At 44.7% G+C, this 20,844-nt stretch overlaps 1 protein-coding gene across 2 annotated transcripts; it reads right to left on the reverse strand.

Moving 5' to 3' along the window:
* Window positions 1-4,351: 4,351 nt before the first annotated feature.
* LOC120949988 (gastrula zinc finger protein XlCGF8.2DB-like) lies at window positions 4,352-8,571 on the reverse strand. Of its 2 annotated transcripts, XM_040367668.2 has the most exons (6): window positions 8,167-8,564; window positions 7,376-7,882; window positions 7,103-7,282; window positions 6,594-6,677; window positions 6,257-6,436; window positions 4,352-6,087 (listed from the first exon to the last, which is right to left on the reverse strand). In XM_040367668.2, exons 2-6 carry the CDS (start codon window positions 7,587-7,589, stop codon window positions 5,990-5,992), a joined length of 756 nt encoding a protein of 251 aa, XP_040223602.1. In that variant the 5' UTR covers window positions 7,590-7,882; window positions 8,167-8,564; the 3' UTR covers window positions 4,352-5,989. The 2 variants fall into 2 exon arrangements, with proteins under 2 accessions (XP_040223602.1, XP_040223603.1); XM_040367669.2 differs by lacking the exon at window positions 6,594-6,677 and having other exon boundaries at window positions 8,167-8,571.
* Window positions 8,572-20,844: the final 12,273 nt, after the last annotated feature.

Genomic DNA, 20,844 nt, shown 5'->3' on the forward strand with positions numbered 1-20,844 from the left:
CGATTACCCAGAATGCACCGGACCACCGAATGCGCCAGATGGTACGCGCGTGAATCCACTCCAACGTGACACGGCGGGGAACGGACGTGGAGAAAGGTTACCTCAACCGCCAAGGGATGATCAGGCATGACCGGCCCGCCCAAACGTGATGCGTGAAGGGTTCGGTTTAATGATCCTTGGACTTTCGACAAAAATAAAGCATCCTCTGCTCGCTTCCCAATCTCCTAGGCAGCACACCACCACACTTTTGGGATGATGCGTACCGGTGTTTGCGTTTATGATTAACGTAATAATGTCCAACTTGCAGGCTGCGATCGTCACGAAAAATCGATCGAAACAAAAAAAATAAAACACGAAAACCCACCTCATTCAATTGATGCACTTCCTTATAGAATGGGGCGCATGTGATCGAAGTGCATTATGTTTTGCGGCCAAATTCGCCAAATCACGCGGCCGCACCGTTTTCGCTGCGCAGGAAACCAGCGCAAACTAACGGGAATAGAGTGGGCCGTATTACGCAACCTGCCCATTAAACGTTCAAAAACCCCGTCCAGGAGATGGGGCGCACGGGACGCTCAGGACGCTTTTGTTCCGGGATGCACCACCGCCTTAATCCGCAGGAGTGCGCGAGCGCGCGCGCTCGAGAGGGCCAATTTTGGGCCCGTCAGTGGGCTCGACAGACCGCTCATTAAAATCGAACAGAAGAGCGTTGCCCGATCCGTTGATCCTTGGGCCAGTGGCTCTGCTTCTGCTGCCGTTGCCGCAGCCAGCGGGTTAAGCTGTGTTTGGAAATGATTGGGCAATTTTTAAAAGTCTTCTTTTTGAGGCGCATTCGAGTGGCTTATTTTTTTTTTAGCTTTTTGGCAACCGTAAACTTCATCCCCGCCAGAAATCCATCAAGATTGAAGTCATAAGCCCAGGCGTGCACGGATAACGGATACGGCTTACTTTCCTCCATTAGTTTGCGACCTAAAGTAATTCAAGTCGACCACTTTGCCGCAAAACGATATGGGCTGATGGGTGCACAAATTTGACCTAATTTAAATGGCCCTCGACTGCAGCGGTCCCTCCTCTCCCCATTGCCCACATGTAACGATTTTGTTTACAAAATATCCCGTTTCAAAGGGTGAAAGTAGCGCGGAAGATGCGTCTGCTGTTTTGCAGCACAACAAATCGGAACGATTTGTCCGAAAAGTTGGTAATTTTTTTGGATGTTGGCATGGTATATAAAACAGGCATCATAAACCGGTCAAGTGCCGCATAAGTACGGTTACCTTAATCCTTTTTAAGCGATCAACGATGCACGTGTTGACCCCGGTCCATGCTTAATCGGGGCAAGTAATTTAAATCATTTCATCTTCGCCACGCTTCATTAAGCACGGAGATGTTTTAGCAAATGGATGACACTGTCGCAGGTGGGTTGTGACCTATATTTGTCATTAAACGTATAAAGTATACCCTTTTTTCTGCAATTACACGCGCTGGTGAATATATTGTGGGACATCTACTTGAATGTCCAGAAGAATGATATTTTCAGATATTTATTTCAATTGGTGGATTTAACACATTGAAAATTGAATGAATTCAATTCAACTGAAAAGTAGTACATAAAATTTCAAAATTTCAAAAAATGGGGGTAAAATTCAAAGTTTGAAAATAGTTAAACTTCCAGCATCCTTTTCAAGATAGCTGCAAAAGTGAAAACAATCCCTGAAGAAATCATGCATTAAATCATTAAGCTTGTTAAAAGAAACTAATTTGCTTCAATCACAATAATTCGTTGTTAAACGAACAGGTCAAACCCAATAATTCCATCAGCTGCATTACAGAATCATTAGCGCCCACTAACAAGGCGTAACATTGATCCGAGTTATACACATTGCATCCGAGCAGAATGCATTCAAATTACCCGTCTTCTTCTCTTTGCTGGCTGCTTGCCAGCACTGCCATCGTTTGGAGGCGCTTTCCCGGTGGCGATGGTAGTACGCACGAACAAACACCAACAATTGCCCACGGGTGTCGGACGGGTGCAAACCGTCAGACACTTCGCCCAACGAGCATAATGCATCACCACCACCGTGCGCATCACACAATGCAACGCAGCAACCAAGCTGGCTTAGAAAACCCCCGTGTACGAGCTGGTTTCATTGGTTTTGATCGGACCATGCTGAGAGATCTATACCCCAGCAGGCAGCAGAGGCAAGCCAATTTTGCCTTCCCCGCATGCCGGGACGGATTCGAAGAATCTCGCCCACCTCGCACAAGGGTTTCCTGCCATCCTTTTGTGTCTGGTCGATTTGTGTCGTACCACAAACCCAGCAGCGCCCACAGCGAGTCAGGGGTGGCTCGAGGGGTTCCAAATATCTTTTGCACCTTCTTTGTGCTCGCACACGTACACAACGAGTACTCGGAGGTCTGTGAGAAGGACGGATTATCCCCGAGACAGCATCATAGGGGCAGAGTGTGTGTCCTTTCACACGAAGCCCACAAATGGCTTCTGCAAAAGGGACAAATCTAATCAATACAATTACATATGTTAGCTTGCGTACGTCTACCTTTCCAGGCTGCCTGCCCGTCTGAGTTAGGTCTGCCGTCGTGCTCGTGGATAGTCAATTGGACGAAAACTAACAATCTAACTCAAACCCTCCAGAGCTCTAGTACAACACTTCCCACAGCAATGCATTACGCATCGCAAGACGCAGAGGAAGTCATCAGACACCGAGCCTGTCCCACAGACAATTCCCAAGAAGCTCGCAAGATCCACGCACAAACGCACCAAGATGTCTCGTGCAGGACAATGCCAAGAGCAAACACCGATGATGGGTTTTTCGTTAGGGAGTGTACGAAAAAAAGGATCCGGATCTGTCTGTCACCTGGTGTCCTGGAGGTAACTGCTGGGAATGCTATTGTAATGAAGATGTTTATTAAATATTTGGATCTGTGTATTCCACCTCCTTCGACGGCGAAGTGAAGCAAACAAACACGCTAACAACGGTCCGAAGGAGCCTTTCTGTTTCAGAAGCTAACAACGAACCATGTTCTGAGAGTTTCATCCGAAAATCCTCTCATTGCACCAATTTCTACGGAATGCGAACTTCTTATCAGAGTCATCAGATCTTGCAAGAGAACAATATGGCAAAATCTTTACCTCTTTGTTTGTCTTGTAACGAAATCCGACCACCAGGACCTACATCGATACAGCGTATATCTCCGATGCAGAAGGCCTCACGCATTTTGCAAAAATACAACAACAAAAAACAGTACGACATCGAACATATCCTTGCGTGCCTTGCGTGTCCTGGCAGGGTTTGATCAAGGATTAAGATAACCGATGCACATGCAGTTACATTGTGTGGCCGCAGGTTCAGGTGTTTTGTTTCATCTAATGTTTACCTTTTGTTTCCACTATCCAGCATCCTGCGGCGTTTACGTGCAGACTTCACCTACGTTGCTTTTGTTTTACGATCAGTGTCGTGCGGAGCTTAAATCGCACAGGGACATTGCAGTTGCTCTGGGCCACACGACCTAGACGACGGTGTGGCTGGTGCACCGCGCGAACCGGCAACAGCTGCGCCAGGGTTCTCGGAGCTTAGCAAAAGAACAATAGAGAGACACTGGGACGCTAATATGGGGTTTGTTTGTATGCTCTCGTCACGGTTTTCCTCGTACGAGCTGTACTACGAAACATATCTATCTGTGTTGATCGTGTGCACCAGCAGTTCAGCCTTTTTGTAAGCGCATTCTCCTTATCTTGGAAAGAGGCTCTATAGGGAAGATGCACAATAATTGCCATCCCATACAACTCAATCGTTTAGGCGATCTTGATCATGATGGCGCTTCCATGATAGGAGCTGCAATCGCTTTTACTCCACAATAAAAGCTTTTACATATGTGTATGCCTATCACGTGTTCGACATCGCATCTTGAGTTAAGAACAACACATGTCTTTAGAATAGCTTGTTATAAAGTGTCGGCTAACACCTATAACGCCACAAACCGGACGCTCTAGAATGCTCTGGACGATAACAAGACTACAATTCTTGCCCCCACAGCGTATGTGGCTTTGAAACACTTATGGGCTTGGATCTGTATCTACTCAACGAATGCATTGAGGTGAAAAAAGATATTGGATTGCTTGCTTCACAAAAGCTGTTATTATAAACCAGTTACTGAGGGAAAAAACAAAGCTAACAGGAAAATGGCATTGAAGATGTGTTGTTTTGTTAAACAGCATCAAACATAGATTTCAAATGTTTTAAATAAATATGATAACAATTTCAAAATAATTTTCTCACTTTTCTATTTTACCGTCGAACGTTTACAAAATCAATCCCACTGCTCCAGCTGCATATCAGATGTAGGTCTTCTTTTACGTTTTATTATACATAATGATTCGTTCCATCACATTAGTTGCTACACACACACGCACCGTTGTCTCTCGCTCAGCGGCTCGCCTTCACGAGCGGTGTCTCGCTTTCGAACTCCGCCCGATCGGACTCTGACTCCGCTATGGCCCTACAATGATAAACACTACCATCGCAGTACTGATATTTGCATACTACCCCCTCTGCTTGCTTTGTTCTCTTTCCTTCCGCATCTACACTCACACACACACATGCACATAAACACATAGTCCGATCGATTGTGCAGAGTAATCTGTACAGCTTGTTAGTAAACTTAAGACTTTCATCAAAGAAGGGCGATAAATTCTATCAAGTTTGTCCTTTTTTGTTTTTTTTTTTATTTTGTTTGTGTGTATTTCTGCTAGTTTGTCAGTTAAATTTTGTTCAAGACTATTCTATTTTTCAACTCGAGCTGTTTCGCTATCGAGCGGATGAGCTTTTATGAACGGGAAACGCGCTCAGCTTGGCGCGTTCGTGTTTTTACGACTCGAATCTCAAGTTTTGGAAAATGGGTTGCAATTTTCTGTCCGTTCTTTTGCTTTACATTGCCCTCTAGAGCTTCACACATTTCCTACCGGTTGATAAGTTCTTTCTGGCTCTTACAGAGTTAAGATTACGCTCTAGCAGTCGCTTCGTCCACACCGAATGCACAAAAGATCCAGCATAGCATCCGGGTGAGAGAGAGAGGGATACACTTACATGCTCGTTTGGCTTGGCTTTTTACACACAATAAAAATTGCATTCTTTTTTGCCATGCCAATCAGCAGCATGCGCAACCCCCGTCTCCGTCCCGACACCATCCACCAGGGGGGGGGGGCGTGATTTTTTGTCCACAGTTGTTTCGCTTTCGATTCTTATTTATAGTGCCACGGATCGACGTGCACTCTGTTTTCCCTCTCCCTTACTTTACTGTTTCCTCCAGGTAAGCCCTAGCCACGGTGTAGCGGCAAACAGCCCCAATTGCTGCACGGAATCGAATGAACACAAATCAATAACACTAATTTAAAACACAAAACAAAAAAGAAAACGAACCCGAGAACGAAACATAGAGGGGGGACACAAGCATGAGAAGAAAAGAAAAAACCGGACGAAGATTACCTATCGGTTGCGGCTATTAACGGTAATAAATTATGAAATTGCTTTTCTACCATATTAAAATAAATAAACGAAACGCGAACGCCCCGAAATTGGACCCTTTTGGGAAGCCACTAAGACGATGCTGCTGCTGGCCCGGGATGGAATCCGAGCGCGGAACCGATAAAGTTATTATAACTTAAATTGCAACTATTTATTAACGGTAAGCTCCTGTGTGCTCCTGCTGCTGCACCGTCGCCTTCCGACCGGCGCGACACCGCATGGTGCATGGTGAAAAATAATTTAAAGCAATCGACAACGCACCCAATCGGTGGTGGTGGGTTCCCATCCGCTTTGCCGGGTAGTGTTGCACAATCAAAGGTGCGAATCGTACCGCTCTCGCTCCTTATCTATTTTTTTAAACATATTAGCTGACGTTCCTGCGAACACTAGAAGAGTCGGTTGCTTTTAACGGGGGGGGGGACAGAGGCAAGCTATCCGCCGCTAGCAATTTACATCATGGCAAAGAAGGGTTTGACGTCCTCGTCCTTTAAATTAAGCCCACCATTTAGCGCCACCATGGACCGTGGCTCCGTTTGCGAAGGTTTGCCTGTTGAAAAGTGTAATTTATTCCTTTTTTGTTCAACTTCAAAAACAGTTCATAATGTGAGTGTGAGGGAAAGAATATAACATTTAAAAACAATAATGATGGAATTTGAAGAAAATGATCGTTTGCCACTGTTTGATAAATAAATCAATATTGAAAAACCTGTACTTACAATACTTGTCGTCGGCGTGGATGCGAATGTGGCTGTTCAGTGTGCTCGACTGCCGGAACTGTTTGCCGCACACCGAGCACTCGAACGGCTTTTCCCCGGTGTGAATCTTCAGATGGTTCGAAAGCGTACCCGTCTGGCGAAAGGTTTTGCTGCAGTACGTGCAGGCGTACGGCTTTTCACCTGCCAACGATACAACAGGAGGAAAATTATGATCATTAACACTGCTACTTGCATGATTTGCTTTGCATCAACTATTCAAGCACTGTGGATGGATATGGATAAACTTAAACGTTCTTTTCTGCATTATAATTCGGGAGGCGTGAAAGAAGAAGCTCACCTGTGTGGATTTTTATGTGATTCGCTAGGGTCGTCGTCTGCCGGAACTCCTTCGGACAGATGCTGCATTTGAAGGGTTTTATGCCTTAAAGACAGAGGTTAGGAACCTATCAGGTCAATATTGTCTAGATGGGAAGGAGGGTAGAGAGAAGCTGTGGTCACACAAGACACGGAATGTTATTGATCATTCATTTTTGGCATAGAGTCATTTTGTAAGCGCTACTAGCTGAAGGTGATATTTAGTACTGGTTTAATGCTTTTCTTCTCGTCAAGTAGGGGGGACACATTGAAGGCATAAATATCCATATTATGAGGATTAAAAAGATTTGAAAAAAAAAAACATAATAAACCTATTCTAACTTTTTTTCTGCAGTCTAACAATATCTGATAAACTATTGACGCGGTCTTTGCTAGAACCTAAAGTAGATACACTTCGTTTAATTTTTTATCCCTTTCATATCCTTTGCTTTCAAACGAAACCCTTTCGAAGGATCTTCCGTAGCTACTTACAAAATTTATCATCCGAATGAATCCGGATGTGGCTGTTGAGCGTGCTGGACTGGCGGAACTGTTTGCCGCACACCGAACATTCGAATGGTTTTTCTCCGGTGTGTATCTTCTTGTGGTTCGAAAGCGTACTCAGCTGGCGGAACTGTTTGTCACAAAAGTTGCAGTTGAAGGGTTTTTCACCTGCAGAAAACAGAAACAAAATACAAAATGCAACGTTTTAGTGTTACTGGTGGGTCATCTTGTGCGTTTTCCTTTCTCTCCCACAATACATACCGGTATGAATTTTCATATGGTTCGAGAGTGTCGTCGTTTGACGGAACTCCTTCATGCAGATCGTGCACTTGTACGGTTTTTCGCCCGTGTGTATCTTCATGTGGTTGGTCAGTGTGCTCAGCTGGCGAAACAATTTGTTGCATTCGGTGCACGCGAACGGTTTCGAGCAGTTGGAAATTTTCATACCACCACTTTCCACCGCCTGCTGTGACATCGGGCCGACTGTCGGTGGTGGCGACGAGCGATGCCAAACGAGCCCCTCAGCGTTCCTGCAGTCGTCCAGTGTGGCGGATGATCCGAGAAACGGTCCGTTCGAAAACCAGCGGTGCTAGAACCAGCGCCAGAGCAATTGCCACCGGAAGTGGGACGAAGGTGCTGGTATTTGTTGGAGCCGTGCGTACGTGTGTGTGTCGGTGTGCTTTGGTGTGCTCTGAACGCGTAATGCTAATAATATACTATCACAGCCATGGGGGGGAATTTGCTGAGTAGGTAAGTTTGGTGGTCATGCTGGATGGGGGAAGAAAATAGGAAAAAAAAAGCATTAACGTTTTCAATTTAACAATTTCCCCCGTGAAACATAAACACCGATGACCAACTTTCGGCTGGTACGCCAGCGCACACACCCCTTTCCATTCGCTTCAGAACTTCAGCACACGGTTGTGTTGGTTTCGAAAACAAACCCTGCCCTATCCTAACCCTATTTTCAGCACCCCTCGCCCACAAGCGCACGGGTGACACGGAGTTTTGGGGCCCATTTCTCTGCCGTTTCACGCACCAACACCCATTCCTACCTAATGTGTCCCGATGCAGAGCAGTGTTTTTGACCTTCCGGCGCTAGCATGCGACCGGAAAGACGCCGAATTTACACCGAAAAACAGCCCAAGTGTACACGACCGTAGCGAGTCAGCACCGTGCACCGAGCCACATGCATACTTTGCGCAAGATTCTACCCTCCGCTGGCGTTTGCTGGAGCAGTTCCACTTTAGCACATCTTCACCGCCGTCGTTGGCGAATGTTTACACCACCCCGGTCCACTTCCGGCCAAACAGAAACCGTCCACGAACCCGGAACACGCGAAAAAACAACACACTCCGACCCTGTTTTTCCGATCCGATTTTTTACATTGACGGAGGGTGGTAGTGCGAACCGCAAGCGACAGCGTACAATCGATCGTTTCGTTTTCGAACGTCAGTGCAAACTCCATACAGAAAAACCGGGTATCGTTCGTTTCGTTCTCGAGCACGGGAGCGGAATAGCTACCACTGTTTGACAGCTGGGTGTGTGGTGGTGTGCGTGTGGTTGGTTTCATTACAGCCGGCTGCAGTACTAGAGTCACCCTGTGACGCTTACGGGAATGAAGATTGATTTTCTTAATAAAAGGGCCGATTACAATCGGCGTGATAATTTAGTTGAAATCCAATTTTGGGAAGAAAAAATACACAAAAAGCTAGTAACGTAAAAGACACATAAATAATACAGAATCACGAATATGTACGTTCTTTTCATCTGTCGTACGGGAACCTGTGTCGCACATTGGGATTTTGGCCAAAATAAAAATCAAAATTTATTCGTTACAAAATCGGCTAGACAAACTGCTCAACAAAGTAAAACTATTTTAAATTCAAATTAAGAGATGTCTCACTTAAAGAAGAGATACAGAAAGCTCTGACATTTTTAATTTCTGTGAACATTTGTATTTTTTCGAATATATAACGAAAAATTGAAAAAAAAATGTTATTTGTCTTTCTTTATCCGTTATTTATCTTCTTTTCAAAATCTTTTCCTAATGTTATGCATGTTTTTAGTATTTTTGACAGCTCAAAAGTAGCTTAAAGGAAGTTTCGCATAATATAACCGGGTAATAAATAAAATTTTAAATAAACGAGTTCTTTTAAGGATCAACAAGGGTAAATTTTCATTAGGATCGTCCATTTGTTGCAATCAATAGCCAAAAATGTTGTTAAGAACAAACCTCCAAATGATTTATAATTCCAGTGTGATTACTTTGGTAGCATCAGCTTAAAGTAGAGGTTGTTTCATGTCAAAACTCCCAATTTATTGAGTAATGTTTCATTTAAATGACCTCAACAAAAGCACAATAAACTCTTGAACATCTCACGGCAGATTCCCAGCGCACAGCTTTGTTTACAAAGGTGTGTATCCTGAACACACAATTAACCAAAAAGAATAACATATTGTAGCGAAAATTATACACCGCCCTGAATACCACAGGACGGCTATCACAAGCGACCCGGATAATGCTTATGAAACTGGAGAAACGGACCACAGCACTCATTAAGGTCACGCCTCGTAAGCACTGCAATTGACATGATTCACCAACCAGAACCATTCCTTGCGAAACCGTCCAAAAATAAACATTTGCCTGCGACTTTCATTTTTCAAATCAACCACTTCTTCCCAATCGGGGGGAAAACCTCACAAAGGTTCATCAGATCACAAATGATCTTTTCGCTTTTTTTCGGAGATTCAGCGGATGATCAAGATCAGCCCACGGTGCGAGAGGGACATCCGTTTCGGCAATGGCGACGAACCGCTCGGTCCCTCGGTGACTTAATGATCGGTCATTACTGCGTGTAATTTCTAGCCCGGGTAGGTTATGATTTGTGCAACCTTTTGCATCGTACCAGGGTCGTGTCAAATACGGAATCCACCTGCTTCCTGTGCCAATAACCGCCATCGGAACCTGAGCAACCTTTAGGCCTTTTGGTTAGAATATGTTAGTTCTTTCGTCGTACCAACGCTACCATCTTTTTGAAACTGAACGCCCTTAAGAACCACCAGGACAACACTCAGCTGGTTCATGAAATCCGTGGGAAAGCTGGCCCGATCTTTGGAGCTGCTGCCACCCTCCAAACAGCCTCCTTGACAAGTATGCCCCCGAGACGATCGTATCGTGATTTCGAGCTCAATGAAAGTCAGTTTAACGATCAAACGCATGGAACCTCAGAAAACGGGAAGCATCCCAGTAAGGCGAGAGGTTGAAAGTTGGTTCTCGTTCTTTTGCTCTTGAAAGTATGCCCTAAACCCTGACATCGTGTCCGTAATGTTCGGTCAGATCAACCCGCCAGGTAAGACGTCGATGGGCACCACCTGCAAAACGTTGGAATTCGCCCGAGTCTACGAATTTGGCAGCGAAATTGAAAAGCCAGTGTGTGAGCCATATCACGACCGCATGAGCGCACTGCTGGACTGCCCTTCCGGCACTGTTCGTACACACTTACTTTAAGTTCGTTGTCCAACGCTCGGTATCTTCCATTACCGCTACCCATCCGGATACATGCGGACAGGACTTCCCTGTAGATCAGGGAGAGAAAGAGGAGGAGAAAACAGTACTTTAGGCACTTTCACCCCGAACGGTTTACGGATCCGTAAGAAGGAGCACACAGCATTCGGGGTTTGGGACGACTCATCTTATGTAATTATGATTCGCAACCGCTCCCGGCCGCGGTTTTATTGTTGTATGTTCCGTTGGCACCGAACAGCTTCGACAGAGTAATTGTTTAATCGCCTGAAAAATAAAATAAAACAACTCCAATCTCACTGCTGGCTCCAAGCATTCGGAAACTGCAGGCAACAAGGGAAGATGCAATCTTCACCGGGTGAAAGAAATGCACCATTTCTTCCTCTTCCTCTATCGCACATTCTCCCAGCCATCGTCGGGAAGGTAATTTTCCTCCATAATCGAGTACAATCAAGCGATGCGAGTGAATGACGTATAAAAATCGAAAGGTTATTCACTTTTTACAGTTAGCCCGAAGGGATGCTGGTATAAGGACGAAAGGTTGGAACGGAACGGGCTTGCCAGGGCTTCCTTGCCCGGCACTAGATCTGATGGCGACCTTGTGTGGCACGAGTTTGCGTCTTATCAAGGAGTAATCATTTGACAATTTGTGCTATAATCGACTTTTTATGAACTGCAAAAACAATGGCGCGAAGGGTAATGATGGAATTTCTTTGGGCCCAGTAAGTTGAAGCACGCGTTCGATCGTAGCTGACATGATTGACAGGTTCGTTGAAAGTATGTTGGTTTTTTTAATTTAAAGAGATGGTGATCGTTTTAAGGAAAATAAGCAGAATGATAGTGCTTTTGTATAATGGAAGTATTCTGATTCTTGTTAGCTTTGGTTTGTATATCATTCAAACATTACTAAATGAGGGTTTTAATAATCGGTGCAAATTAAACCGAATTTGTTGATTCAGTTGCTTACTTAAGAGATCATTTGAAAACCCTTCGCCAAAGCAATGGAATTTGTTCCGTTTTCCTCCAAAATATTTACTTCAAAACTTTTGATTTCACAAAGTCCAACTTCTGGAACTCATTTTTAGGCCTCATATACTCAAGGAATTCATATGTTATTTATCAATCGATCCTATCGATCCTACGTCATCGCTTGAGACCCTTCTATTGTTTAGCTATCGCAATGTTCTGATTTTTGTCTAGAAACAATTTCCTCCATCTAAAATCCTTCACCTCACTGCACCAAACGCTACGGTCATATCACAATATTTATAGACAAATCCGGTACGCTACATTCCACACGCACCTTCAACCCATAACGCAATCCAACAGCTAGGACACAAACTCTCCATCCAGCAATCAAATTTATTGACTTCCAATAGTTCGGGGGCAAAAGATTATCGAATGCAGATAGTATTCTCTTGAATAGTTCACCCTCCAAAGCGTATCCTTGGCAGGGCACGATCAATGAAACGGCACAAAAAGGGGACTACCTACCAGACAGCTGGTCGTACGCGACCCCGGAATACAATGGGAGTAAAAGGGATTCCATTCTGACGTTAGTATTATGCCCATCCTCACACCATCAGCCCACGGTCAGGTGCCAGTAACAAGTTGATGAATTATGATCCCGCTAAAAGACAAACGGTCTTTTGGTGGAACGATTCTTCGAATACACAGATCGAAACATCGCCGCTCCAACAACGGCAAACGGTACAAAACTGAAACTCATTCGATTGATTATAAATCTTTACACCGCTGTTTCCTTTTCCACTAACTAACGAATCACACCCGTAATGGGAGGTTGCCACGGAAATCGTATGCCTGGCAGGATATCACACGTTGATGCTGGAGCTGTTTTCGAACGCGCATCGGACAGCTCGATCAATCGCACCTATACTGGATGGTTCTATGCCGATCAATTCCGACACCTTTCTCCTTCGTTCTTCATCATCAGTTTAAACGAAACGTTGTAAAAAAGGGATATCAACACCACAACAAAACCTCAAAAAGGTGACATTGAGTCAGTTTGCATAATAACATACCTTAAACGCGTCGAGAATCCGTGCATCCGTTTCCCTTTGGGGGACTTTTGGGCAGCGCCCCGAGGATATTTGGCCACAACCGTCTGTTGCGCACGGGACACAAAGAACGCGACAATGTGGGGTAATTGTTATGGCTGGGGTAGTGGCTTTTCGTGTTTTCGCGCGAAACCCACCACACACTGTAATAAACATCGTGCAACAATTGCAGCCCAACTATCCAATTAATCCCACGTTTAAAGCGCGTCACAAAGCAACAGCAGCAGCAGCACCGTTTGCCGGCGTGTCGTCCGGCGGCAGTTAGGTATTTGAGCCATTTGTGCATCTCGCTTTTCTGCCCCGTTTGAAACCGTAGCACCTGAGCGACCCTGCGAAGGATGGCACCGACACCACCGGAACGGAAGCCACCAGGGCAGGAGCGAACGATTAAAGCGTTTCCCGAAAAAAAGGCGGATGGCGCGTTTCGGCGATGGCGATCGAGTGCGATCGTATTATTATGCAAATGGGTGCACCCGTCTATCAAGTTCCACCCGTTGGAGTGTTGCGACTGTTGTGGCTACTGGAGACGCAAGCGCATCGCGGACACCTCGTCTGAGGGGTGTCTGGGCGATCGCAACCGCCGCACACCATCCGGTGCGCTTTTTTTTTCGGCGGATTGAGTTAGTTGAGTAAATAATTTTAATTTCTTCGTGCTTTTTCGTTGTTTGCGCTGTTGTGAGCAGGTAGTCTCGAGCGCGGAGGAAGTTCTTTTTAGGAATCTTCTGTTTTTGTTATTTTATTATTCTGCGTGTAATTACACTTGTTCGGAGGTCATTTTTAGTGAAAGAAGGAACTCAATCCACCTAGAGTATAGTAACTTTAATGGAAGAATGAGCTAATTACAATAATGAATTAGTAGAACTCAAAAGTTTTAAAAGCTGGACATTAAATTAGAAGATATTACGAGCCTTGGACATTGATTATTACAACCTTTGAACCTTTGAAGCAACCTTTGAAACATGAAAAAGTAAATCAAAGAAGTATTAAAGGTTCTCAACTAATTGGTGGTCTAAACTTAGGTCTAAATGTTTAAGTTTAAGCTTGTTATACGCATATAAATTGCTAGAGATAAGTTATTGAAAAAGTTACTACTCTCTGTTCTCTTTCGTAGTCTCTTTCGTAGACATCTATGTTCTATATCTAATCTGCATCCTTACCTTTCTAAGACTTTATGAGTTAGTTAACTACTTTTATGTTTGTCCTTGATTAAATGTGTTTTGAATTTTTTACAGTGTAAATAATTGTATTCAAGTAGTTTTTGGGATAACAAACTAGGATATTAAATTAAATTAAACAGCTTTACTCAGCAATTTTCCTACACTCATCCTAAGGTCCTTTCAAACAATCTTCAAATAAACCCGATCGTTGGCAGGTGCTTCACTATTCCATTAATCAACTAAAACGCAAGCGAAATGATTTATTGCACGCGAATTGCATTGCCCAAGAATAAACAAAAATGAAGCATCATCAAACCAGGGTGAGAGCAATTTAAACATGCTTCGCCAAATAATGGGAATCTAATCGCAGCACATCAAACGCTAGACGACCCACACATGATCGGCTTGCATTTTGGCACACAAATTACAACGCGCTGTGCTCGTTCGCCGTACTTCCAACTGACCAAGAAGGCAAACCGCAAAAAGCAGGACAGACCTTCCAACCTCGCCACACTATTGTCCAGCGCCGATTTGATATTAATCAAATATTTGCGCGCTGCAAACGTACGTTGATTCGGTGACGGTCAAAGAAAAGGCATCGCAGCAAGGGAGTCACCCGTGCGGGAAACACAGGAGTGACAGGAAGAGACCGCCGAACCTCCTTCGAAGCTCGTTGCAACCGTGTGATAGAAGTTGCCCACATCTAAGATACAATGGAAAGGTATGAAGACGAAGAAGCCTCCCGAATCAAATCCTTTTTGTGTATTATTTTTGCATTCCGTTCGGCCGATGCCTCTCAGGTGTGCTTCTCGCACGCCAGGAGACGAACCGTCCAATTATGCATCTACATAACTTTTCATTATTCTTCGTGCAGTTTACGTTCCGCGGGCGTCCGTGGGGATTTGTGTGCAGCCTCTTGCAGCACGGCACTGCCACTGCCACCACCGTTTGAAGGCATTCCCGGGCACAACGACCAAACAGATGATGATGTCGGTGCGCGCTGGCAGTGACTTCTTTTCCCCCGATCGTGCCCTTCTCGGTGTTCAAATCAAATTTAAAGTCAAAAACGCCACCAGCGGCGGCAACACACATGCATCTCGGACCCGCCCGAGAAAAAAAAAGGGGCACCCAAAAAAGGGCGAAGAATGGAGCCAAAAACGCCATTAGCATTCACGCGCATGCGAGGCGCGAGCGAGTGTGTCCGGGGCGACATCGGCAGGCAGCAAAAGCGACACGTTTTGTATCACTTGCCCGGGCGGTTCGATCTGATTGTAGATTGTACCGTCCCCGTGCGCTCCCTCCGCATCGTTTGATCAGGCTGGCACCCAAGCTTTTGTGGGTCCTTAATTTTGAAGCTCCCTTTTTTTTTGCTTTGGAGGCTCTTATGCTCTTTCTACCGTTGATGCACAATTTGCCCCGTACCGCCTGTGGATGCTGCCGTCGCAGTTTGCATGCTTTATTTTATTTATTTTCCTATACGCCTCTCACCTCCACGCCTGCCTGCCAATTTCCTCGTGCCTTTATTTGCACAACAACAGATTTTGTCATCACGCGCGCGCGCGATCATTGTCGGGGCACGGAGGGCGCGATATTTCATGCGCCGATACACACCGGCCTTCCGAGAAGCCTTCAGTGTCATGGGACCAACCCCCCCGGGAGCCCTTGGCGGACCGAGAGGGAAGGGGATCGTTCCCGTGGCGTTTTGCATCACCGCACGGACTCTCGCTGATGATTTGTCGTACCCGCCCGGCCGCCGTCAGCCGAAACGCATGTATGCGCTGTGTTTGTTTGTTTTATGGGCTCTTTGTGCTGTCGCGGCGTTGCTTTCGCACATACGCGAGCCGTACATTAGCGCGACCGTTGTGACGATCGACGGTTTTTTTTTTGCCCTGTTGTCGATCCTCTCCCGTACCCTATTAATGTCCTGCGGGTTTGACAGTACAGAGAGACAGCAACAACAAAAAAAAAACGAACGAGCGAACGCAGGCACCAAGCGCAGCAAATTGTCGTTTGGCATGACAAACACCGCGCGCCGAACGCTCGTAAAGTGCTTCGAGCAAGCGCCTGCTTACGTGTTAGAAGATTTGCATTTGCACATTCTGGCGTGGTTTGATTGGTGGTGTGAGCATCTTTTTGCTGGTGTCTTTGTTTTCGTGCTTCGTCCCTTTTATTTGTTTACCGTTGGAAAGCGATCATTTTCGAACACGAGCATTGCTAATGGTTAGTTGATAGTTCCAGTTTGTTATCTTTTTTTCTCTCTCTCTTTATGTAGGAACAAGTTGGCAGCAAAGATAGAAGAAGATGGTTTGCTGGAGTCGATTTATGAGGACATAAAGTGAAGAAAAGTTTGCTCTAGGCGGTGCAATGTTTGTTTAAGGTGGGAAGAACCATCATTTGAATAAACATGAAAGCAAACCAACGTAACTCTTGGGGCGAAAAAAGCGAGTTCTCCCGATGCACTGATTGCTTTACCGGAGAGCACAGGATATGAACGGTTCCAGTAGCAGGTGCATTTGGGTGGTGGGTTATGATAGACATTAAATTGGGGATGGAATCAATGCCTCGAGGTCTTTTTGAAGTTCTTTTGAAAATTGAAAATAAACATAAAATTGTAGCTACGGGGGAACATTTCACGAAATTGCTAGCAATATTTTGCAGATATTTCACATATTAAAACATGGAATGAAACAGAAATAATTGAGCGCTGGTCTTTATTGTACGCTAAATTAGTCTGCTGCTGGTCCGTAGAAATGATCTTCTTTTATTCACAATTAATTATTATTGATGAGTCGAAGTAAAGCTCTGATAGGTTTACGAGGAGCTTGTACTTAGATTTCCATTAGATTTCCATGCAAATTGCTTCGCTCCGACATTCATGACGTATAATTTAAATGCAAAACTTAATGGTTACGGTCAAAACCAACACTGCAGCGCGCGGCTACTCCATTCCCTGAGACCAGGGGCGTTAGTTTGTTGATTAAGCTGCTAACCATTGATGCTATCGAGAACCGGATCCTCTAAAGTGCATCGATTCAAGCAGCAAGCGTCGCACTCGTTCTCACTCAGCATAGTAGGAACCTTCGCCAGAAGATCCTCCAGCAAACCCGGTCGTCCCACATTCCCACCGACTGAGCAACATTGTAGCAAACGAGATGCAACCCAACGGCACCCGGTACGATTTATGATAGCGGACTCAATGGAAGCCAACAGTGCCACATAACGCCCCGCGTGCATCAGGTCAGGCATCAAACGGGAAGCCGCGCATCGCATTTTTGCACAACATCTCCTCGAATGCTAGCACCTTAAAAAAGTGAGTCTGCTTTGAACTTTCCCCCGTGTAAAAAGCCGCGTGAAAAGAGATCATCGAAGATCGGCAAAGTCTCTCGACGCGTTGAAAATCCTTATCCATTAAGGCCTTCGTAAGCAGGTGTCAAAATCTTAAGCAGCATTTCAGTCGCAACCTGTCGCTTTGTGAGGGACGAACAGGACGGTGTGGACTCGATTTGACCTCGGGATCTCGTGGCAGGGGTTCTTGGTTTTTTTTTGTTCTTGTGCGTTCGCCGAATGTCTAACCTATAATTTAACACATCGCCATGTTTGATCATTTGTAGAACGGGTCGGCACACTCGGGAAGGTTAACAGGCCTGTGGCCTGCTGCAGAATGTGGCCCCAGGGGAAGGAAGGTCAAACGAAACGCCGTGTTTTTCTGTAGCAAAAATCCTCACCGGCCCATGGTGCTAATTAGTTACTTAAACATCGGTATCCTCGTATCGATCGGATCGTACGCTCACAGGGAAAAAGGGATTTTCACAAGTTCACCCGCCTCCGCTGACATTGCCTGGCGTATGAATGATGATGATGGGTAATGATGCTGCTGTTCCTGCTGCCGATGCTGCTGCTGCACTCGTATGGTGTGCCGGTAGGTTTACACCCACATGTGCCCGTTCGCAAGCGGTCATTTGTCGTGCCGTGCGCTAGTCAAGCCAACCCGGGGCGACCCGGGCACATTAATCAGCGCCGCCCTGACCTTTTAATGATGGTGCGGAGGGAAAATAATTTCTACAAACAAAGCATTTATTTCATGAAAAATGACAAGCACGGCAACACCTGACCTGCTGACCAGTGGAGATTGTTTCCAATGTTTCGAGAATACCTTGTTCGTTTGTCACATGAGATATGTTTTTAAAAATAACTTAGAAATTATCATAATTCAACACTTTAAAAATACATTGCAATATAATATAGAATGAATCATTTTAATAGTAAAACAATTATATCTGTTTTGACATCTCATGTCTAATTTAATGTTTTGAAACGTCTAATTTAAAAAAAATTTTGCTCAAAAATGCAATTGAGAATGCGGATGATGATCAATTTTGATTTTGTAATTTCTTTACACATTTTGTCTGATGCTTATATAGCACGATACTGCTACTTAGCTAAGAAGAATGAAATCATTCGGATCATTTATACAAGCCTTCAACAGTTAAATTTAACCAGCGTTTTACGTCAACGTCTTACAGCCCTGCTATCCCATAAGTCAACTTACTTGCATTCATCCTTGTTAATGGCATAGATTTCTTATTAAATTATGAACCTGAACTGATTATTAACTGATAATCTTTTTTTAAATGGCCTTGTTTTTTAAATCCAAAACTATCTAAAACCTAAATGTAATTCAATCGCTCTTTTTGGAAGGTTTTATGGACAAAATGATAGTATGGGTTCCGACATGGGTTCAAGCCTAGAATGGACCGTCCCCCCGTAGCAAGGATTAACTATCCGGCTGCGTGGTAATGAATTAAGTCTCGAAAGCCTGTATAGGCCGGCATGTCCGCGTAGGACGTTACGCCAAATAGAAGAAGAAGCAATAGTTCAACAAATTTTAGTGATTCCAGTGTTGTTACAAACAGCTTTATAATTAAATGTTGTGCATATCCTATGTCCTCTTATCCTGCTAAGCAATAAATCTTTTTTCGTCTTTTTTAATAATGTATGCCTTTGTTGGGTTCCTTTCTATTCAATTATTTTAAATTAGGTTCAAAATATATACACACTTCCACCGTGCTATCACGTATACTAATCAAGAAACTATGTTAAATGTTTCTGAATAAGCAAATTGATGGTATCAAATATGTTTACAGAATCATCAGTAGTTTTTGAAGATCAATTCGGGATCTTTTAAATCACATAAAAATTTAAATTTAATTATTGCATAGCTAAATGAACATTCATTACCTTCCACTTGCACATAGAAATTGCTCCATAAAATGGCTTAACTTATTCAATTAAAAAAAAATAACCCTACTGTAAACCTGAAAGTTTTACAGCAAGTTATTACAGCATGCAAAACAAACATTGCCTTAAATAACTTGCCCCACTGTGCTTGCGTTTCTAACGACACAGAGCAACTTCCAAACACGGACACCTTGTCAACTCCCGTTTCCACCGCCTCCACTTATAATTACACACTCTCACCGTGGAATGTAATTATTGTACCAAAAATAAATAACCATTTACCGATCGACGTGGCATCCTTGGCTGCCTTGCTCGCTTTAGTTTTCTCAAACACACGGGCTGTAATTTTTCGACCCACTTATCACGGGTTGTCCATCGGAGGCCGCCGAGGCGACACGGTGTTGTGTGAACATTTAACTACCAAATAAAACATACACACAGACGCGCTGTCCCAAAAGACGACCCGGGACACATCAAATGAGACCGTGCTGTGGTCAAACTACAGCACACAGCGTTTCGGGGGCAGAAGCTGCTGCGTGCCATCGCTGAGACACATTAAATCACTTCACCAAGCGCGAATTTTGTCAGGTTTCGTGTGCCCAGCAACGGCCTGTCAAAGCTTCCCGCGGCACTCCCGTCCATCCGCTTGCATGTTCGCTGCAGGTTAAGTTGGCCTATAATTTGCGATGCAAAATCGGTGCACCGAGCAAAACAAACAAAGTCCAATGGGAGGCGGAGTGCAGGGGAGCAAGAGTGTTAGAGAGTGTATGGCGGGGGGGACAAATTATTGCCAGCACTGTGGGCACCTGCCCAAATGGGTACAAAGTGGGCCAGTTTTCCACCACAAAAAAGGGGGCAAGTGCGACACTTGTTAGGATGCGCTTCAAAGCCGTAGGGGTATAATTTTAATATTTGAATTTATAACTATCGCCCTTAAATGGTGCATTTTTTTGTAGTTGTCTCAGCGATGATACACCATCGGTCACTGTCCCGCTTGGGCAGGGTTTGTAATTTCTGTCCGTTTATTGGTTTTTTCGTTCGAAGCGTAGCAAGTGCATCACAAAAGTGCATCACAAATTGATACTCATATTGCAGTGTTAATTTGCGTTGGGATTTTTTGTTGTTATTCGGCTGCCGTCGCAGTCACATCTAACGCACATCTTGGGTACACACATGGACAAAAAAGTAACCGGTTGCCGAAATTTCAATTCAGAAGCAATTTAAATTGAGGCAGGCAATATAAATAACAAAGAGTGTTTCGTGGCAGCATCGTTTTGGGCACACAGGGCAACACAAACACACACAAATTAATGCTCCTCAGCTACCGTAATTGCACGCCGTGACCAGTGCGATCGAGAGCGCACAAAGGGAAAGGCGCATCGCACGTTATTTTCGAGTTAGTTTGCGCAAAAAAAACAACGAAGGAGCTGCCCACAAAATGCTGCCACACACTGGAGTAACGCGGAAGCACAGCCAGACAGCACCGGTTTGTTTGGTGCCAAAACCGACTTGCACGATTGCACGTTTGTATCCGGCAAAAACGGATGATCCTGTTCGCAGGATCGCCACTCACGCATTTCCCACGAACCGCCGGTTTCCCCCGAAATGGGGTTTGCGCGAGTTCGCGATGGCTAATTATGCGCGAAACACTTGCCCTTCCGCGGCAGCAACGAAAAGGAATAATGAAAAAAAAAACTTGAACACATGTGCCTAGCGCGTGCAATTTTCTCATCA

The sequence above is a fragment of the Anopheles coluzzii genome, chromosome 2 (assembly GCF_943734685.1).
Source record: "Anopheles coluzzii chromosome 2, AcolN3, whole genome shotgun sequence".
Lineage (NCBI taxonomy): Eukaryota > Metazoa > Arthropoda > Insecta > Diptera > Culicidae > Anopheles > Anopheles coluzzii.